This window comes from Heterodontus francisci, chromosome 43 (genome assembly GCF_036365525.1).
Source record: "Heterodontus francisci isolate sHetFra1 chromosome 43, sHetFra1.hap1, whole genome shotgun sequence".
Taxonomy (NCBI): Eukaryota; Metazoa; Chordata; class Chondrichthyes; order Heterodontiformes; family Heterodontidae; genus Heterodontus; species Heterodontus francisci.
The window spans coordinates 8,970,123-8,989,974 of NC_090413.1; the positions used below are offsets into that span (position 1 = coordinate 8,970,123).

The 19,852-nt window shown below is 42.0% G+C and overlaps 1 protein-coding gene across 1 annotated transcript in view; it reads left to right on the forward strand.

The window, feature by feature from the left end:
• The first annotated feature begins 19,541 nt into the window (after positions 1–19,541).
• LOC137355538 (CD209 antigen-like protein C) overlaps positions 19,542–19,852 on the forward strand; it is a 51,305-nt gene continuing 50,994 nt past the window's right edge. Inside the window, exon 1 of the mRNA XM_068020782.1 lies at positions 19,542–19,686. Within this exon, the coding sequence (XP_067876883.1) occupies positions 19,596–19,686 (91 nt within the window). The 5' untranslated portion in view covers positions 19,542–19,595. The remainder of the gene's footprint in view (positions 19,687–19,852) is intronic.

A 19,852-nucleotide genomic window follows, 5' to 3' on the forward strand; every position in this document is an offset into this window, starting at 1 on the left:
ATCTCCTCATGTGCAGCGAGTGGAGACAATCTCCTCATGTACAAGGAGTGGAGACAATCTCCTCATGTGCAGAGAGTGGAGACAATCTCCTCATGTACAGGGAGTGGAGACAATCTCCTCATGTGCAGAGAGTGGAGACAATCTCCTCATGTGCAGAGAGTGGAGACAATCTCCTCATGTACAGGGAGTGGAGACAATCTCCTCATGTACAGGGAGTGGAGACAATCTCCTCATGTACAGGGAGTGGAGACAATCTCCTCATGTGCAGAGAGTGGAGACAATCTCCTCATGTACAGGGAGTGGAGACAATCTCCTCATGTGCAGAGAGCGGAGACAATCTCCTCATGTACAGGGAGTGGAGACAATCTCCTCATGTGCAGAGACTGGAGACAATGTCCTCATGTACAGGGAGTGGAGACAATCTCCTCATGTACAGGGAGTGGAGATAATCTCCTCATGTGCAGAGAGTGGAGACAATCTCCTCATGTACAGAGAGTGGAGACAATCTCCTCATGTGCAGAGAGTGGAGACAATGTCCTCATGTACAGGGAGTGGAGACAATCTCCTCATGTACAGGGAGTGGAGACAATCTCCTCATGTGCAGAGAGTGGAGACAATCTCCTCATGTACAGGGAGTGGAGACAATCTCCTCATGTACAGGGAGTGGAGACAATCTCCTCTTGTACAGGGAGTGGAGACAATCTCCTCATGTGCAGAGAGTGGAGACAATCTCCTCATGTACAGGGAGTGGAGACAATCTCCTCATGTGCAGAGAGTGGAGACAATCTCCTCATGTGCAGAGAGTGGAGACAATCTCCTCATGTACAGGGAGTGGAGACAATCTCCTCATGTGCAGAGAGTGGAGACAATCTCCTCATGTGCAGAGAGTGGAGACAATCTCCTCATGTACAGGGAGTGGATACAATCTCCTCATGTGCAGATAGTGGAGACAATGTCCTCATGTACAGGGAGTGGAGACAATCTCCTCATGTACAGGGAGTGGAGACAATCTCCTCATGTGCAGAGAGTGGAGACAATCTCCTCATGTACAGGGAGTGGAGACAATCTCCTCATGTGCAGAGAGTGGAGACAATGTCCTCATGTACAGCGAGTGGAGACAATCTCCTCATGTACAGGGAGTGGAGACAATCTCCTCATGTGCAGAGAGTGGAGACAATCTCCTCATGTACAGGGAGTGGAGACAATCTCCTCATGTACAGGGAGTGGAGACAATCTCCTCATGTACAGGGAGTGGAGACAATCTCCTCATGTGCAGAGAGTGCAGACAATCTCCTCATGTACAGGGAGTGGAGACAATCTCCTCATGTGCAGAGAGTGGAGACAATCTCCTCATGTGCAGAGAGTGGAGACAATCTCCTCATGTACAGGGAGTGGAGACAATCTCCTCATGTGCAGAGAGTGGAGACAATCTCCTCATGTGCAGAGAGTGGAGACAATCTCCTCATGTACAGGGGGTGGAGACAATCTCCTCATGTGCAGATAGTGGAGACAATCTCCTCATGTACAGGGAGTGGAGACAATCTCCTCATGTGCAGAGAGTGGAGACAATCTCCTCATGTACAGGGAGTGGAGACAATCTCCTCATGTACAGGGAGTGGAGACAATCTCCTCATGTGCAGAGAGTGGAGACAATCTCCTCATGTACAGGGAGTGGAGACAATCTCCTCATGTACAGGGAGTGGATACAATCTCCTCATGTACAGGGAGTGGAGACAATCTCCTCATGTACAGGGAGTGGAGACAATCTCCTCATGTGCAGAGAGTGGAGACAATCTCCTCATGTTCAGGGAGTGGAGACAATCTCCTCATGTTCAGGGAGTGGAGACAATCTCCTCATGTTCAGAGAGTGGAGACAATCTCCTCATTTACAGGGAGTGGAGACAATCTCCTCATGTTCATAGAGTGGAGACAATCTCCTCATGTTCAGAGAGTGGAGACAATCTCCTCATTTACAGGGAGTGGAGACAATCTCATGTTCAGAGAGTGGATACAATCTCCTCATTTACAGGGAGTTGGGGCAATCTCCTCATGTGCAGAGAGTGGAGACAATCTCCTCATGTACAGGGAGTGGAGACAATCTCCTCACGGACAGGGAGTGCAGACAATCTCCTTGTGTACAGAGAGAGGAGACATGCTCCTCATGTACCGAGAGTGGAGACAATCTCCTCGTGTACCGATAGTGGAGACAATCTCGTCGTGTACCGAGAGTGGAGACAATCTCCTCGTGTACCGGGAGTGGAGACAATCTTTTCGTGTACCGTGACTGGAGACAATCTCCTAGTGTACCGGGAGTGGAGACAATCTCCTCGTGTACCGGGAGTGGAGACAATCTCCTCGTGTACCGGGAGTGGAGACAATCTCCTCGTTTTCAGAGAGTGGAGACAATCTCCTCATGTTCAGAGAGTGGAGACAATCTCCTCATGTTCAGAGAGTGGAGACAATCTGCTCATTTACAGGGAGTGGAGACAATCTCATGTTCAGAGAGTGGAGACAATCTCCTCATTTACAGGGAGTTGAGGCAATGTCCTCATGTGCAGAGAGTGGAGACAATCTCCTCATGTACAGGGAGTGGAGACAATCTCCTCATGTGCAGAGAGTGGAGACAATCTCCTCACGGAGAGGGAGTGCAGACAATCTCCTTGTGTACAGAGAGAGGAGGCATGCTCCTCATGTACCGAGAGTGGAGACAATCTCCTCGTGTACCGAGAGTGGAGACAATCTCCTCGTGTACCGGGAGTGGAGACAATCTCCTCGTGTACCGGGAGTGGAGACAATCTCCTCGTGTACCGGGAGTGGAGACAATCTTTTCGTGTACCGGGAGTGGAGACAATCTCCTCATGTTCCGGGATTGCAGACAATCTCCTCGTGTACCGGGAGTGGAGACAATCTCCTCGTGTACTGTGAGTGGAGACAATCTCCTCTTGCACCGGGAGTGGAGACAATCTCCTCTTATCCAGGGATTGGAGACAATCACCTCGTGTGCATCGTGTGGAGACAATCTCCTCATAGACAGTGAGTGGAGACAATCTCCTCATGTGCTGCGACTGGAGACAATCTCCTCTTGGACATTGCGTGGAAACAATCACCTCATGTACTGAATGTGGGTGGATCAAGGCCTACTTGAGTTCAGAGACCTTTCGCAAAGGTCCTTAAGTGGGTTTCAAAGGTGGAGCCTCCTGAGACAAGCAGGAACATGAAGAAATTTGATTCCTGAATCCAGCCTTGCCTTCGTGTAATTGCCCAATTGTCTGACACTTGGAAATCCACCTGGCAACAGTTGAAAGTCAAAGGTTGCATCTGAAATGGGGTTTGCAGCCTTCTTATCAGATTTAAAACAGCAACCCACCTCCTTGTGTCGTGTTGGCTGTCCGCTCACCAAGGCTTTTTAGATAGCACTTTCCAAACCCGTGACCTCTGCCACCTGGAAGTACAAGGACAGTAGATGCATGGGAACACCCCCACGTGCAAGTTCCCCTCCAAGCCACACACCATCCTGGCTTGGAACTATATCGCCGTTCCTTCACTGTTGCTGGGTCAAAATCCTGGAATTCCCTTCAGAACAGCACTGTGGGTGTACCTACCCAACATGGTCTGCAGCAGTTCAAGAAGGCAGTTCTCCACCACCTTCTCAAGGGCAATTAGGAAAGGGCAATTAATGCTGGTCAAGCTAGCAATGCCCACATCCCAGGTACACATTAAAAAAAAATTACTGCTTCAATTAAAGTCAGAAATCTGCAGGTTGGAGCTGGGTTATGCCCTGGAAGCAGATTTTTCTGACTTTAATCTCCCACCTGATCGAAACCCACCCATTTTGTTCTGTTAATATTCCCCCTCCCCCACTCCCAATGCACTAGTTGAGGCTGAACCAGTGTTTTATAAATGTTTATCATAACCTCCGTGCTTATACCTCTAATTATATAGCCCAGGATTCTGTATACCATTTTAACCACTTTCGCAACCTGCACTGCCACATTCAACGATTTATGCACATATACCCTGTTTCTTCTTTATGTTGTTTTCTGGTTCCCAGATGTTGGAAAGAATCGCACTTTAAACTTGGAAAAGGCTGGAGTCAGTCTTGTTTATTACAGCACCATGCTCTGTGCTGTAGAGCCTCATTCAAATGGTTGTTGTGTTCCATATAACATGACTCCCCAGTGCAGCAATGAATGAGGCCCCCCCCCCCCACTGAACACTTACACATAACAACTAGTTCCTAGCTAATTCATTCCTAAGACTTTACAGATAGTATAACAATGCATATATATATATAACATCCCTCTTTCTTTAAAGCATAATGCCCCTATTTCAATATAATTGTTAATATAAATAAAGAGAATTATCATCTGACTTGTGGAAATAATTGGAACCCCTTTTTAGAGTTTTTATTGTGTATTTTTTAAAATATTATTCATGGTATCGCTTGGGTGGCAGGATGTTGTGCCTCCATCTTGCAGATTTGGCATTCTTTGCTCTTCGTGGTGAGCTGACACACTGTCCAGGCGATGTTGTGTCACTTACTGGTGATGTTGTTAATGTTGTCTCACTGGATAGTGATATTTCCGGTGTTGTTGATGGTCTTTCCTGTTGTTCCAGCTCAGGTGTAGGTCGAATACAGATTCTGTTCCTTCTCATTTGGTTACCGGTTTTGGTCTCAATGATATATGACCTTGGAGTCTCAGCTTCACTAACAACGTTTGCTGGGCTCCAGATTTTCATGATTGGACCCTGTATGTGTACAGTTTGTCCTTTCAACAGCTCGGGTAGGAATTTAGCATATTTGTTGAAGTGTTGCTCTCCTCTTACCTGTGCTTCAGTGAGTTGTTGTCTCGTTTCCTCCTGGTCACTTGAAGGGTGTATTTTGCTTGGCAGAGTTGTCTTATATTTTCTTCCATTGAACAGCTCTGCAGGTGATTTCATGTCAGCTTTGAGAGGCATGGATCGGAGTGACAATAAGGTCAGGTTTGGGTCTTCCTTTGTCTCTTGGCATTTCACAAGTGTTCTTTTGACCGTCTGGATGTGTCTTTCTATAAATCCGTGTCCCCATGGTAAGTCTTTCATCTTCCAGATAAAAGGGAATTTTGAGTAGTAGCCTGTGACTATGAGACACAGTTCTTGATTATGTGTGAATAAATCGACTCCTACAGTATGCCACGGTCAGTAGCTATCATCTCCCCTTTCTGTTGTGTGTTTCTGTACTTTTGACATACATTGCATGTAGACACCATATTTTCAATATCTTTGTATATGCCTATCCAGTACACAGCTGCTCTTGCTCTGAGCTAACACTTCTCCATTCCCATATGGCCTTCGTGTATCTTTTGGAGAAGTTCTTCCTGCATTGTTTTGGGTTTGATTATTCTGGATCCGGCCAGCAGAACACCATCTTCTAGTGAGATGTCATCTCTGATAGACCAGGACTGTTGTATTGCTGGCTGTGTGTGCTGTATCCTATCAGGCCATTCCTGGATCACTTGCTGAGATAGCATCTGGAGCTCCTCGTCTTTGCTGGTCTCATCTCTAATTTGACTCAGTTTCGGTGGTGTTACGTTCACTCGGTAATGAATCTTTATGCCTAGATCTTCGATCTCATGTTTCTCCTGTGGTGACAACTGGGATAGTATGTCTGCCAGCACCATTTCTCTTCCTGACTTATATTTCAGAGTGAAATCATAACTCTGAAGCCTCAAGAGTAACCTCTGCGGGTGCTTTACATAGATTTTTCTTGTAGATCAGCTCCAGTGGATGATGATCACTCTCCACTGTGACCTTCCTCCCATAGAGATGTGTGTGGAACTTCTCACATCCATACACGACTGCCAAAAGCTCTCTCTCTATGTTGGCATAGCTTGTCTCAGCTGATGTCAGAGCTTTGGACACAGATGCTATTGGCTTTCCCTCTTGTCCCAGGGCTGCTCCCAATCCTTTTGTGGAAGCATCTACTTGTAGAGTGACAGGTTTCTTTCTGTCATAATATGACAGACTTGTCTCCTTGCATGCCACCTTTCTGAGTTTGTTGTAACTCCTGTCATGTGACTCTGACCGCTGCTATTCTACATCTTTTCTCATCAGCTCCTGCAGGTTTGCCTTGTGTTCCGACATGTGCAGAATAAAGGAGCTCATGTAGTGTATCAAACCAAGGAAACTTCTCAATTCTCTCTTATCTCTTGGGCCTTCCATCCCCGATATGGCTGAGATTCTTTCAGGGCTCGGCTTAACTCCGTCAGGTGTGTACACCATTCCGAAGAACTGCCATTCTGTCACTTTCACAATGCATTTGCCTGTGTTTAGCTTAATCCCAGCTTTCCTGGTTCTCTCCATGGCTTCATGTAGATGATTGTCATAATCTTTTCCAGCTCCACCATATATCTGGATGTCATCAACTATGCCGACTGCTCCTTTGCATCCCCTGTATGTCTCATCTACTTTCTGTTGGAACACATCCTGGCTGATTTTGAGGCCAAAGGGTAGATGCAGGAATTTGTACCGTCCAAATGTTGTCAACAGTGAAAATTCTGCGTCTAGCTTCACATTCCAGTAGCCATTTCTGGCATCAAACTTGCTGAAAACTTTTGCTCCTGCCAGTGTTGGTGTGATTTCTTCAATGTTGGAATAGGGTAGTGATCCCTCTTTATTGCTTGGTTAAGATCTTTGGGATCTAGGCAAATTCGTAGCCATCCATTTGGCTTCTCTCTCACCAGGATGGAATTTACCCGATCTGTAGGCTCTGTGACTCTGGCGATCACCTTCTTTTCTTCCATTTTGGAGCTCTCTTTCAAGCTTTCCTTTTAGTTCGACTGGTACTTTATGTGGGGGATGAATCACTGGTTTCATCACTGGGTCAATAGTGATGTGAGACTCAAAATCTTCAAAGCATCCAACCATCTCATCAAAACATTCGGTACATTCTGGTACCAGATCTTCTTTGCTTCTTATCGGAGGGCACTTTTCAATGGGTGTATTATCTTCAACCCTCAGTGTCGCCTCCTTCACCTCATGGTTTACTGAGATAATCTGCAGCTCTTCACAACTGCTCAACCCCAGGATAGCCGGACCATCTGTTTCTGTGATGTAGAACATACAGTTAACATCTTTTCCTTTGTGTGTCCCTCTAATTTGGGTTGTTCCTAGCTGTCGAATCTCAGTTCCCCCGTATGCTGTTAGCATGATGTTGTTTGGTTTCAGAGCACCTTTCCTTGGATAACCATTTTACTCCAAATTTTCAGGAAAGATCTTCTGGTATAGTTCGAGCCGGATGATGTTACTCTGAGCTCCAGTATCGATCTACACCTTTAGATTTATCATTTTGGGCTTATTTCTCAGCCTCTTCCTGATCTGAATGTTGTGTGAATTTCTTTTCTCTGGGAACTGTCACATCCAGACATTTCATGTAATTCTATGGTTCCTATGTCTATTATGTTCTCAAACCCATCGCCATCTTCCAGGGTATGGATATTTCGGTTTCTTTCACTATTCCGTCACCCTGTTACCCTGGCTCTGATAACTCGTCGACCACCTTCTTGTCTTGTTCTGCACATCTTTTCCCAGTGATTGGTCTTTCTGCAAGCTCTGCAGATTGATACATATACAGAACATCTCCTTCTATCTGTCAATTCTTGTGGTCGTCCACAGCTCCTGCATGTGTTTCTTTCTGTTTGGTGTACATTCTTTAGTTGTTGTTTCACTGCATCGACCCTGCTGCCTGTCTCTTGGCTTAACTGAAGGCTAGCCATTTGGGAAGTCAGAGTCTTCATCTGTCTGCTTGGGGCTTCATGTGCTCTGGCAGTGTCTACAGCCTGTGATTTTGTGAGCTTGTCCTGTCTGATTAGAGCTTTCTTTACTTCAGGACGTGCAGAACCCCAAATGAGCTGATCTATCAGTTCCGAAGAAGGGTCACTGACCCGAAACGTTAACTCTGCTTCTCTTTCCACAGATGCTGCCAGACCTGCTGAGTGAATCCAGCATTTCTTGTTTTTGTATCAGCTGTACATCTGTGTCCTTAAATTTACATTTTCTGGCTTCATTTTTCAATCTTGCGACAAAATTGTCAATAGGCTCACCTAGTTCCTGTCTGTGGCCTTGAAATTCATAACAGTATACCCGATCATTTAATTTTGTCTGGAGGTGGGTGCTGAATCTTTCAAAAGTTTTGTCTGGGTTTCTGCTGTCCTCTTCGCTTAGGTCCTAGCTGTTAAATAAATTTAATCCTTTATCTCCAGCCCACAGAAGGATATAGCTGACCCTTTCCTCTTCACTAGTGCCTTTTAGAAAACTACTGAATGCCAAATTGCACTTTTGTTTAAACTTCTCAAATGCCTCCACCACAAGTTCAGCTCCCCATGGTTTCCAGATGTTGGAAAGAATCACACTTTAAACTTGGAAAAGGTTGGAGTCAGTCTTGTTTATTTCAGCACCAGGCTCTGTGCTGTAGAACCTGATCCAAATGGTTCTTGTGTTACATATAACATGACTTATCAGTGCTGCTGTGAATGAGGCCCGCCTCCCCCCCCCCCCCCCCACTGGAACACTTACACATAACAACTAGTTCCTAGCTATTTAGTTCCTAACACTTTACAGATAGTATAACTTCTTTGGCCTCCTTGTCTCGAGAGACAATGGGTAAGCACCTGGAGGTGGTCAGTGGTTTGTGCAGCAGTGCCTAGAGTGGCTATAAAGGCCAATTCTAGAGTGACAGACACTTCCACAGGTGCTGTAGATACAATTGGTTGTCGGGGCTGTTACACAGTTGGGTCTCTGCTTGCGCTTCTGTCTTTTTTCCTGCCAACTGCTAAGTCTCTTCGACTCGCCACGCTTTAGCCCCGCCTTTATAGTTGCCCGCCAGCTCTGGCGATCGCTGGCAACTGACTCCCACGACTTGTGATCAATGTCACAGGACTTCATGTCACGTTTGCAGACGTCTTTAAAGCGGAGACATGGACAGCCGGTGGATCTGGTACCAGTGACGAGCTCGCTGTACAATGTGTCTTTGGGGATCCTGTCATCTTCCATGCGGCTCACATGGCCAAGCCATCTCAGGCGCCGCTGGCTTAGTAGGGTGTATATGCTGGGGATGTTGGCCGCTTCGAGGACTTCTGTGTTGGAGATACGGTCCTGCCACCTGATGCCAAGGATCAGATAGTATAACAATATATACATATATAACATACCCCCAAGTCTCTCTGTTCCTGTGCCCCCTTCAGAATTGTATCCTTTATTTATATTGTCTCCCCTTGTTCTTCCTACAAAAATACATCACCTCACACTTCTCTGCATTAAATTTCATCTGCCACATGTCCTATTCCACCAGCATGTCTATGTCCTCTTGAAGTTTATCACTATTCTCCTCAAAGCTTCCGTGTTTTGTATCATCTGCAATTGTACGTTTGAAGTTGTGCTCTGTACACCCATGAAAAGCAGTGGCACTGACACCGACCCCTGGAGAACCCCTCTCCTTTCTGAAAAACAATTGTTCACTACTATTCTGTTTCCTGTCAATCAGCCAACTACATAACTGTACTGCCAATGTCCCTTTTGTTCCATGGGCTTCAACTTTGCTGACAAACCTATCATGTGGTACTTTATTCAGTACCTTTTGGAAGTCCATGTACACCACATCAACCTTTTCTGTTACCTCATCAAAAGACTCAATGAAGTTAGTTAAACATGATTTGCCTTTTACAAATCTGTGCTCCTTTCCTTAATTAATCCACACTTGTCCAAGTGGCTGTTCATTCTGTCTTGAATTATCAATTCTAAAAGCTTTCCTGCCACAGAGGTTAAACTGACTGGCCTGTAATTGCTGGGTTTAACTTTTTTTTGAACAAGGATGTAACATTTACAATTCTCCAGTCCTCTGGCACCATCCCCATTTATAAGGAGGATTGGAAGATTATGGCCAGTATCTCTGCAATTTCAACCCTACTTCTCTCAGTATCCTTGAATGCATCCCATCCAATCCTGGTGACTTATCAACTTTAAGTATATCCAGTCTTTCTGCCACCCCTTTATCAATTTATAGCCTTCCAGTATCACAACTATCTCCTCTTTCACTCTGACTTTGGCAGTATCTTCTTCCTTGCTAATGACAGATGCAAAGTACTCACTTAGTACCTCAACCATGCCCTCTGTCTCCATGCACAGGTCTTCTTTTTGGTCCCTAATCAGCCCCACCCCTCCTCTTTATTACTCATTTACTATTTAAATGCCTATGGAAGACTTCTGGATTCCCTGTTATGTTAGCTGACAGTCTCTTCTCATACTCTCTCTTTGCTGCTATTATTTCTATTTTTACTTACTATCTGAACTTTTTATATTCAGCCAGGTTCTCATCTGTATTAACAACCTGACATCTTTCATATGCACCCTTCTTTTGCTTCATCTTTAATCTCTTTCTTTTCCATCTTTCAGGAATCGCTGGCTTCGGTTGCCCTATCTTTCCCCACTGTGGGAATATACCTTTATTGTACCCGATCCGCCTGCTTTTTAAAGGCATCCCATTTTCCGATTACAGTTTTGCCTGTCAATCTTTGACTTCAATTTACCGAGAACAGATTTGTTCTCAACCCCACTGAAATTGGCCCTCCTCCAATTAAGTATTTTTATTCTAGATTGCTCCTTGTCCTTTTCTATAGCTAATCTAAACCTTATGATACTATGATCACTATTCCCTAAATGTTCCCCTACTTACACTTCATCCACTTGATCCATCCCATTCCCCAGAACCACATCCAGCAATGCCTCTGTCTTCATTGGCCCAAATATTGCAGTCAGTACCTAAGTGACACTAAGCTCAATGAAAGTTGCTCACAAAGATCTAGCCACCTCTTTTGTGTGAATTCTATCTTTCCCAACATTAATTTGCTTCTGGCCCCAGCTGTAGGAATCTCTGACGTCCAGCAGCAGTGATATCATCAAACAGGTGAAGCAGCCAATCACACTGAGGAATTCTCACACCCAACAAACCAACGATTCCAGTTTGTTGATGATCTCTAACAGGTTTATTAATAGCTAAACTAGTATATACAATACAGAGCAAACTATTTACCGAACCTTTGTCTAAGGTATTACAGTTGCAGAGTGACTATGGCCTCTAGTCACATGACTACATCCTGATACTTCGCTCATTGACATAGAGTTCTTAAAGGGACATCACTCTTAAGATGATCATACAACAGACAACATCACTCTTGATTTTCAAGTTCAAAGAGTTACTATCAGTTTGAGACAAATGAGGAGGACTGTAAATCAATGTTAAACTGAATTTCATTCTTCCTTTTATTTAACTAGGCTTTCCTAGATATCACTGCTTCTTCACTGAATACAAGTGTGGAGAATGTTTCCTTTCACATAAGCCTCACAGAGATTTCAGCACTAAAACAGGCTGTAAAAGGGAGTCGAGAAAGAATAGAACATTCAGATCTCACAAACACTCATTCAGAGAATCTGTCAAACAAGCAGAAATCCGGCAGCCTTTTAAAATAAAAACAGAAAAAGCTGGAAATACTCAGCTCAGGCAGCATCTGTGGAAAACCTTGTCATTTATTCTTTTTTCTGTTGTCACAATAATTGAAATGTCTCATAGTTACTTGTGGACTTTTGACTTCTTTCTTATATATGTCAACACACAAAGAGTGGTAAATGAGGTTGGTGAGCTGCAGCACAAATAGTCACATGGGACTAATGATGAGTCATGGTGATAACGGAGACGTAGCTCAAAAAAGGGTGCTAAATATTCCTGAATACAGGAAAGATAGAGAAGGAAAGAAAGGAGGAGGGGTGGCATTACACATTATGGAGAATATTGCAGTGCTGAAGAGGGAATGTACTGGAGGAGTCAAGGACAGAATCCTTGGTTAGAGTTAAGAAACAATAGAGGTGTCATTACACCACTGAGCATATTCTATAGGCCACTGACTAGTGGGAAAGATATAGAGGAGCAAATTTTCAGCGAAATCGCAGAGAGGTGGCGGAACTATGGAGTAGTGATAATGGGCAACTTAAATTATACGAACATACGAATTAGGAGCAGAATTAGGCCATTCGACCCCTCAAGCCTGCTCTGCCATTCAATAAGATCATAGCTGATCTGTTTGTGTCTCGAACCCCACACTCCCATCTACCCTTGATAATCTTTGATTCCCTTACCTAACAAGAATCTATCTGCCTCCACCTTAAAAATATTCAATGACCCCGCCTCCAACACCTTCTGAGGCAGAGAGTTCCAAAGTCTCAGAACCCTCAGAGAAAAAAATTCTCCTCATCTCTGTCCTAAATGGGTGACCCCTAATTTTGAAACAGTGCCCCCTACTTCTGGACTCCCCCACAAGAGGAAACATCCTTTCCACATTCACCTTGTCAAGACCTTTCAGGATCTTATATATTTCAATCAAGTCTCCCCTCACTCTTCTAAACTCCAGTGAAAATAAGCCTAGTCTGTCCAACCTTTCCTCATAAGACAACCCACTCATTCCAGGTATCAATCTAGTAAACCTCCTCTGAACCGCCTCCAATGCATTTACATCCTTGCTTAAATAAAGAGACCAAAACTGCACACAGTATTCCAGATGTGGTCTCACCAATGCCCTGTATAACTGAAGCATAACATCCTTACTTTGATTTTCAATTCCTCTCATAATAAAGGATAGCAATCCATTAGCCTTCTTTATTAGTTGCTGTACCTGTATACTAACTTTGTGACTCCAGCACTAGAACACCTAGATCCCTCTGTACCTTGGAATTCTGCAGTCTTTCTCCGTTTAAGAAATACTTTGCTTTTTTATTCTTCTTGCCAAAGTGAACAACTTCACATTTTCCCACATTATACTCCATCTGCCAGATTTTTACCCATTTACTCATCCTATCTATATGGGTCAGCAAGCTCTTTATGTCCTCTTCACAACATACTTTCCTACCTATCTTTGTGTCATCTGAAAATTTAGCTACCAAACCATCGCTCCCCTCATCTAAGTCATTGATCTAAATTGTAAAAAGTTGAGGCCCCAGCACAGACCCCTGTGGGACTCCACTCATCACATCCTGCCAATCAGAAAAGGACCCATTTACGCGTACATTCTGTTTTCTGCCAGCCAGCCAATATTCTATCCATGCTAATATGTTACCCTCTACACCATGAACTCCTACTTTGTGCAATAACCTTTTATGTGACACCTCGTCAAATGCCTTCTGGAAATCCAAGTACTGTATGTCAATGGGCTCCCCTTAATCCACAGCACATATCACTCCTTCAAAGAACTCTGATAAATTGGTTAAACATGATTTCCCTTTCACAAAACCATGCTGGCTATTCCCAATTATCTTGAGTTTTTCTAAGTGCCCAGCTATAGCCTCCTTAATGATCGATTATTGTAATGTAGGCTGGGATAGTAATAATATAAAGGGCAGAGAGGGGGAAGAATTTCTGAAGTGTGTTCAGGATCAGTACATTTCTGGCCCATGAAGAGATCTTCACAGAACTGGAATCCACGTACCTCACTGCTTTGCATGAGACAAAGAACACATTACATTATCAACTGCTGATTGATTTACATTTCTTAAGAGTGTAAGGTCTTTTTTGTTTTAAAAATACACAGGTAAACTATGGCCCAAATATTGCAGTCAGCACCAAAGTGACAGTGCTCACCACTAACCTCTATGAAAGTTGCCCACAAAGATCTAGCAATCTCTTTGGTGTGAATTCCGCCTTTCCCGACATTGCTTTGATTCTGGACCCAGCTGTAGGAATCTCGGATGTCCAGCAGCAGTGATATCATCAAGCAGGCAAAGTAGCCAATCACATTGAAGAATTCTCACACCCAACAAACCAGGAAATAAAATACACTGATCACCCTTCACTTTTTAATCGTTTTACAAAGAGCAAGACACAGATTGGGACACACACATGTGATTAAGATAGAATCTGAAATATCAGAAACAAACTTAAAAAAAATACATTTTTATTATATTTAAAACCTGTGGATTTTCTTTTATCAGAATGGAGAAATTTAACATTCCACAAATGTGATTTTCAGGGCTAGGAAGGTTGTTCAGCAATAATTATGATTTAGTGCATCATTAAAAACCCAGTTACACCTCACTCAACAAGGTGTAACTTCATACGGGGTTATTACAGAGAGACTAACCATGTAAAAACTGGAAATTCACATTAATTCTCGTGATTTCTGAAGATTTCCATCTGCCTGGACTTCAGCACTACACCCTGTAGAGGAACAGGGAATCACTGATCACTGGATTTCTACACAGCATATGTGTGGACGGCAGAAGTTGCTGGTTGGGGAAGATTCATCAAAATGCATTCATTTTCTCAGGTACACAGCGATGTTGGCACATTTCAAAGGCTTTTTCATATCAAAAATATGTAATTTACCAAGAAATTGATTAATATACATCAATTAAAGTAGTAAATGGTTCAATATAGTTTTGTAAAGTTATTTTCAGTGATTTTTAAATCAGGTTACTCACAACCTTATTAAAAATATTTACTTTTGTTGATAAACCCATTTTCAGCTGTGTGACTAAAACTGCAGCAAGTTACTGCTCTTAAATGCATCAAAGAATACATTTTAATGGAAAGAATAAAAAGAAACAATTCCAGTTTATTGCACAGCCCAGTTGTGTTAGTTCATGGAAGATTTTACAGTTTGCGATAGTGCAAATGAATTTTATAGGAAATTAACCTAACCAGCATAATTTTTAGCGCGAAGCAGAAACTCTGCCCCCATAGTCCGTAAAAAGCTGTTTTCCTCCTCCATCCCATCTGCAAGAGCCTTTCAAAGTCTGAAGAGCCAGTATGTTTTTAACATCTTAATCGGTAGAATTGCTGGATGTGAAGACATTAATGCTATATTTGATTTTCTTGGTGTAGGGGTTTAGTTTGGATGTTTCCCAACTGGACTCCCCATTGTGTCAGAAAACAATCTGAAGATTGACAGGTGGATCTCTTTAGCTCATTCCAGGGCTCCCCAAAAGAGTCACAATGAATTTTCTGTTCTTTATTACAGACAGACATCTGATTCAGGACCATGTCAATGACTGTGACCGCAGTAGAATGAAAATGTCAAGATGTCACCTTGATAATTGTCTCCCCTCGCCCATGACAATCCTCCCTCTACAAAGAAGCCTCCTCGTTCCATCATCAACCCATTAAGGGACCTCAGGAATGATTGGAGATTGACTACATAGCCAAGCTACCTCAGACTGCAAAACCAAATAAGTATCATCCAATTATAATTGTTGATTCTTTCACTGCTTTGCTCTAAGCTGTATCCTCACTGTACTGTTCTAGTGACTGGGAAAGTACTGGTTGAATAAGTTCTTTTGAAATGGGTGATCAATAGTGGTAAAAATGAAACCCCCAATACCATGAGCCCTAATCTCGTACAACAATTTCTTGTGTGGCTCTTTTCGAGTGCCTTCTGAAAATCCAAATGTACTACATTCACTGCTTCTCCCTTATTGACCCTACTAGTTGCAACCTCAAAAATCTCTAACAAATTTGTCAGACACCATTTCCCATTCATAAAACTATGTTGATTCTGCCTAATTATCCTGTAATTTTACAAATGCCCTGTTATCACATCCTTCCCTACTACTGATGTAAGGCTATAGTTCTGTGTTTTCTCCTTCTTTCCTTTCATAAACAGTGGGGTTACTTTTACTACCTCTTAATGCATGGGGACCATTCTGCAATTGAGGGAATTCTGGACGATCAAACCAATGGAGCTATTATCTCTTCAGAGACCTCTTTTAAAACCCTAGGGTGTAGGCAATCAAGTCCTAGGGAACTGTCAAATTTCAGCCCCATTAATTTCTCCAGTACTTTTTATTTACTAATATTATTTACTTTACTTCCTCACTCTCATGAAACCCTTAGGTCCCCACAATTTTCAGTATGTTCTTTGTGTCTTCTATTGTGATGAAAGACATACAATATTTGATTACTGTCTCTTCCTTTTCCTTATTCTCCATTATACTTTCTTCTATCTCAGCCTCTAAGGGGCCCAAGTTTACTTTCATGACTGTTACTTTCGCTACTCTCTTTTTTTACATATTTGCGGAAGCTCTTACAAACTCTTTTTTATATTTCTGGATAGTTTACTCTCCTATTCTATTTTCTCCCTCTTTATCAATTTCTTGGTCATCCCTGGCTGATTTTTAAAGCCCCCAATCCTCTGGCTTACTACTCTTTTTGACAACATTGTAAGCCTTTTCTTTTAACCAAGCGTTATGCTTAACTTCTCCAGGTAGTCATGGCTATGCCACTTTTCAAGTGGAGCTTTTATTCCTCAAGGGAATATATATTTGTTGAGAGTTATGAATTATTTCTTTAAATGTTTGCCATTGCTTATTTGCATCATATCTTTTGATTCAAATTTCCAATCTACCTCTGCCAACTCACTGATATACCTCTGTAAGTGGCTATATTTAAATTTATTACTCTAGTTTTGCATGTAACTACATCACTCTCAAACTTCATATGAGGTTCTAACATATTATGATCACTCTTCCCTAGAGAAACATTTGCTATGAGATTATTAATTAACTCTATCTCGTTGCACAATACTAGATCTAAAATAAACTGTTCCATAGTTAGTTCTTCATCCTCCAAAGAACTTTTGCCAATTTGGTTTGCCCAGTCTATTTGAGAATTAAAAATATTGCATTATGTGTGTTTCATGCATCTCTAATTTTCTGATTTAAATTCTGTCCATTATGATTACTGTTTGGGTTCTATAAACTACTCCCACCAGTGTTTTCTGCCATTTGCAATTTCTTAGCTCCACCCATTCCACCCGTACAAATTTTATATCCTGATTTTCCTGGCTACAAATCTATCTCCTGACAACCTTAATCTCATTCTTTATTATCAGGGCTACCCCTTCCTCCCCACCCAACCCCTACTTTCCATTTTCATATCCTTTCTAAAAATCATGTACCTTGGAAGATTTAGTTCCCAGCCTTGGTCACCCTGAAGTCATGTCTCAGTAGTTGTTACCAAATCAACCCCATTTATCTCTATTTGTGCCATTAATTCATCCAGTTTGTTATGAAAGTTCCACCCTTTCAGATATAGCGTCTTTCATTTTAGCTTTTTCCTATTTTTCCTGATCTGGCCTTACTCGGTAAAGTCCTATTACTGTTATTAAACTCTCTGTCCCTTCCTTGATTTTACCCAAACCGCTATTCTCCCCATCGGCCCTATCAAAACCCCTCATAATGTTGAAAAGACTCTAATAATTCCCCTGTTAACCTTAAATGTGCTCAGGAAATTAATCTCAGCTGCATTATTATCTCCACATTTCTGAATTCCTTCATGTAAATTCAAGAAGATTTCCTTTGTACCCACTCCAAAGATTTCACTTTCTTCTGAAAGTGTGTCCAGCAGTGAACACAATACTCGAGATGAAGTCTAACCAGTGATTTATAAAGGTTTACCGTCCTTGTCTGTGTACCTTTCCCTATATTTGAAAGTCAATGATCCCATTTTTTTTAACAACATCATTAACATCTTGCCACCTTCAAAGTTTTGTATACACACGTCCTTCTTGCCACTCCTGCCCTCCTACTAAAATTGTCCCATTTAGGTTATATCGCTCGTCCTTATTTTTCCTTTGAAAATGCATCAATTTGATTGGGGAAATCATATCTGTGATTGTAATTGCATTATGATCTGTGTACAAGTTTTATATTAAATTGATTTCAACAGATTTTATAAATTCACAGGAAGCATTGTAAATGCACGAGGAAAATCCAGAGTAAGCTGAGTTTGGAGAATTCCAGAATTGCAGGATTTTGTCCCGGGTAAATATTCATTCAAATTAAGTCCTGATACTTAAAATTTAATGAAGCATAGAATCTTTCCACGCAGTACTGCAACATAGCAAAAGTTGTTTCCTTGTGAACATACAGCAAAGATAATCTGATACTAGAAGAAAAGAAACTTCAAACCTCACTAAGTTTAGAAGTAAAGGGTTTAACATCATTACAGTTCTAACAGGGAAGTGGTGGGGCCAGCTCCAGTCGAGCAACTGCAAACTCCACCAGAGTTTGAGCAAATTTAAAGAAACTTTGCTGGATTAAAAAAAAACTTTGGATCTCAAGTCTCAAAGACAGAAAACAGGACCTGGTCCTTCTGTTCCGTCCAGACTGAGTCAGACGTTTGCTATTGTCCTTGGTCAGGTGATTTTTCATGGCTTGGCCTCTGCAGTGCCAGAAATAGCCCCCAAACTTGGCAAACTTTACCAGCTATAATTAATTATGATCTACTGTCAGCTAGGGACGGTCCTTCCTGATACACATAAAGAGCACTTAAAAAAAACACTTTCGACTCCTGGCTTCACTCATCGCTGTAAAATTCAGTGTAACGTTCCAGTTGATGACACTTCTGACTAATTAAAAGGTCTGAAAGTCTAGTGTCAGCAAAATTAATACTTTATTAATATGGAACCTTGGTGTCACACATTTAATCCAAACCCTAACACCAGGTCTGTCACTATTTATATGCTTTAATGAACAATCCACATCACCCGACAGATCCCAGACCACATGCTTTGTTACAGAGCAAAACTGTAGCTGGAAATAGTCCCATTTCTTATCTGTGCTTTATGAGGACACATTCCTTGGTATTGAACGGCCTTTCATTAATTTCCTTCAGTGATTTTCTCATTATTCCTAAATCAACTTGCCAACTGATAAATATATTATTTATTTTAGTTTCATAAACATCCCACTTTATAATTTAATCTATCTGATTAGTCACTCTGGCTGAAGATTGTTTTGTGCCTAATAATGGACAAGGTCCTGTTACTTCTTTATCCCATTAAATTTTTCCTGTTTACTGACCACAATGGGTGTTTAATCAGTGTTACCCCGATGAACTATCTGCACTGAAGTTCCTGTCTGTCTAACTCAGGCTTGTTTCTACTTCCCATAAGACATATAATATCAGCCATTTTATGTCAATGTATTTCACCATTTTATATTAACATTTGTTTAAAACCTACAGTGCACACTCAATGGAGCAGGAATGCACACAGTGAAATAGAAGCACACAGGCAATGAAGTGGGTGTACACACTCAATGGAATGCGAGGACACACTCATTGGAATTTCTGTACACACTCAATGGAGTGGAGGAACACACTGAATGGAATGGCAGCACACACTTCATGGAATGGGAGTACACACTCAATGGAATTCAAGTAAGCATTTAATGGAATGGGAGTACACAATCAACAGAATGGCAGTAAACACTCAATGGAAAGATGCTGAAATGTTGTGGATGAACAGAAAGACCTGGAGATTCAAATACAGAATTCTGTGAAAATGTGAGTGCAGGTAAATTAAGCTATTCAAAAAAAGGCTGCAACCGATTATCCAAGGGACATTCAGGTCATTGAGAGTATATCGCAAATTCAGCAGTGCGAAAACATCTTGGTGTCCATCACACACAATCTATAATTGTGGCTTTTCAGAGAAACACTAGAATTGCAGGAAGAGGAACTGAGAAAAAAGTCACATTTCTCTCATTCAAGACAAGAAGTTTTTCCAGCTGATAACATGGAGCTAGCTGACATTTATCAAAATGTCAATGAATTTCATCGTGATCAATTCAGAAAAGAGAGAGGAAAAAAGAAAGAGTCGAAGCCGGGTAGATAACACTCATTATCTGATCATTACTGTACAGGTTATTCAGTTTGAGTTAATTAACTAGTATTTATTTACCATCAAATCAATTCACAACAGCAAATAGGTCCTTTCCTATTAGTTGAGAGAACATGTTGTTAGGAAATTCAATTTCTTCAGAAGAACTGATG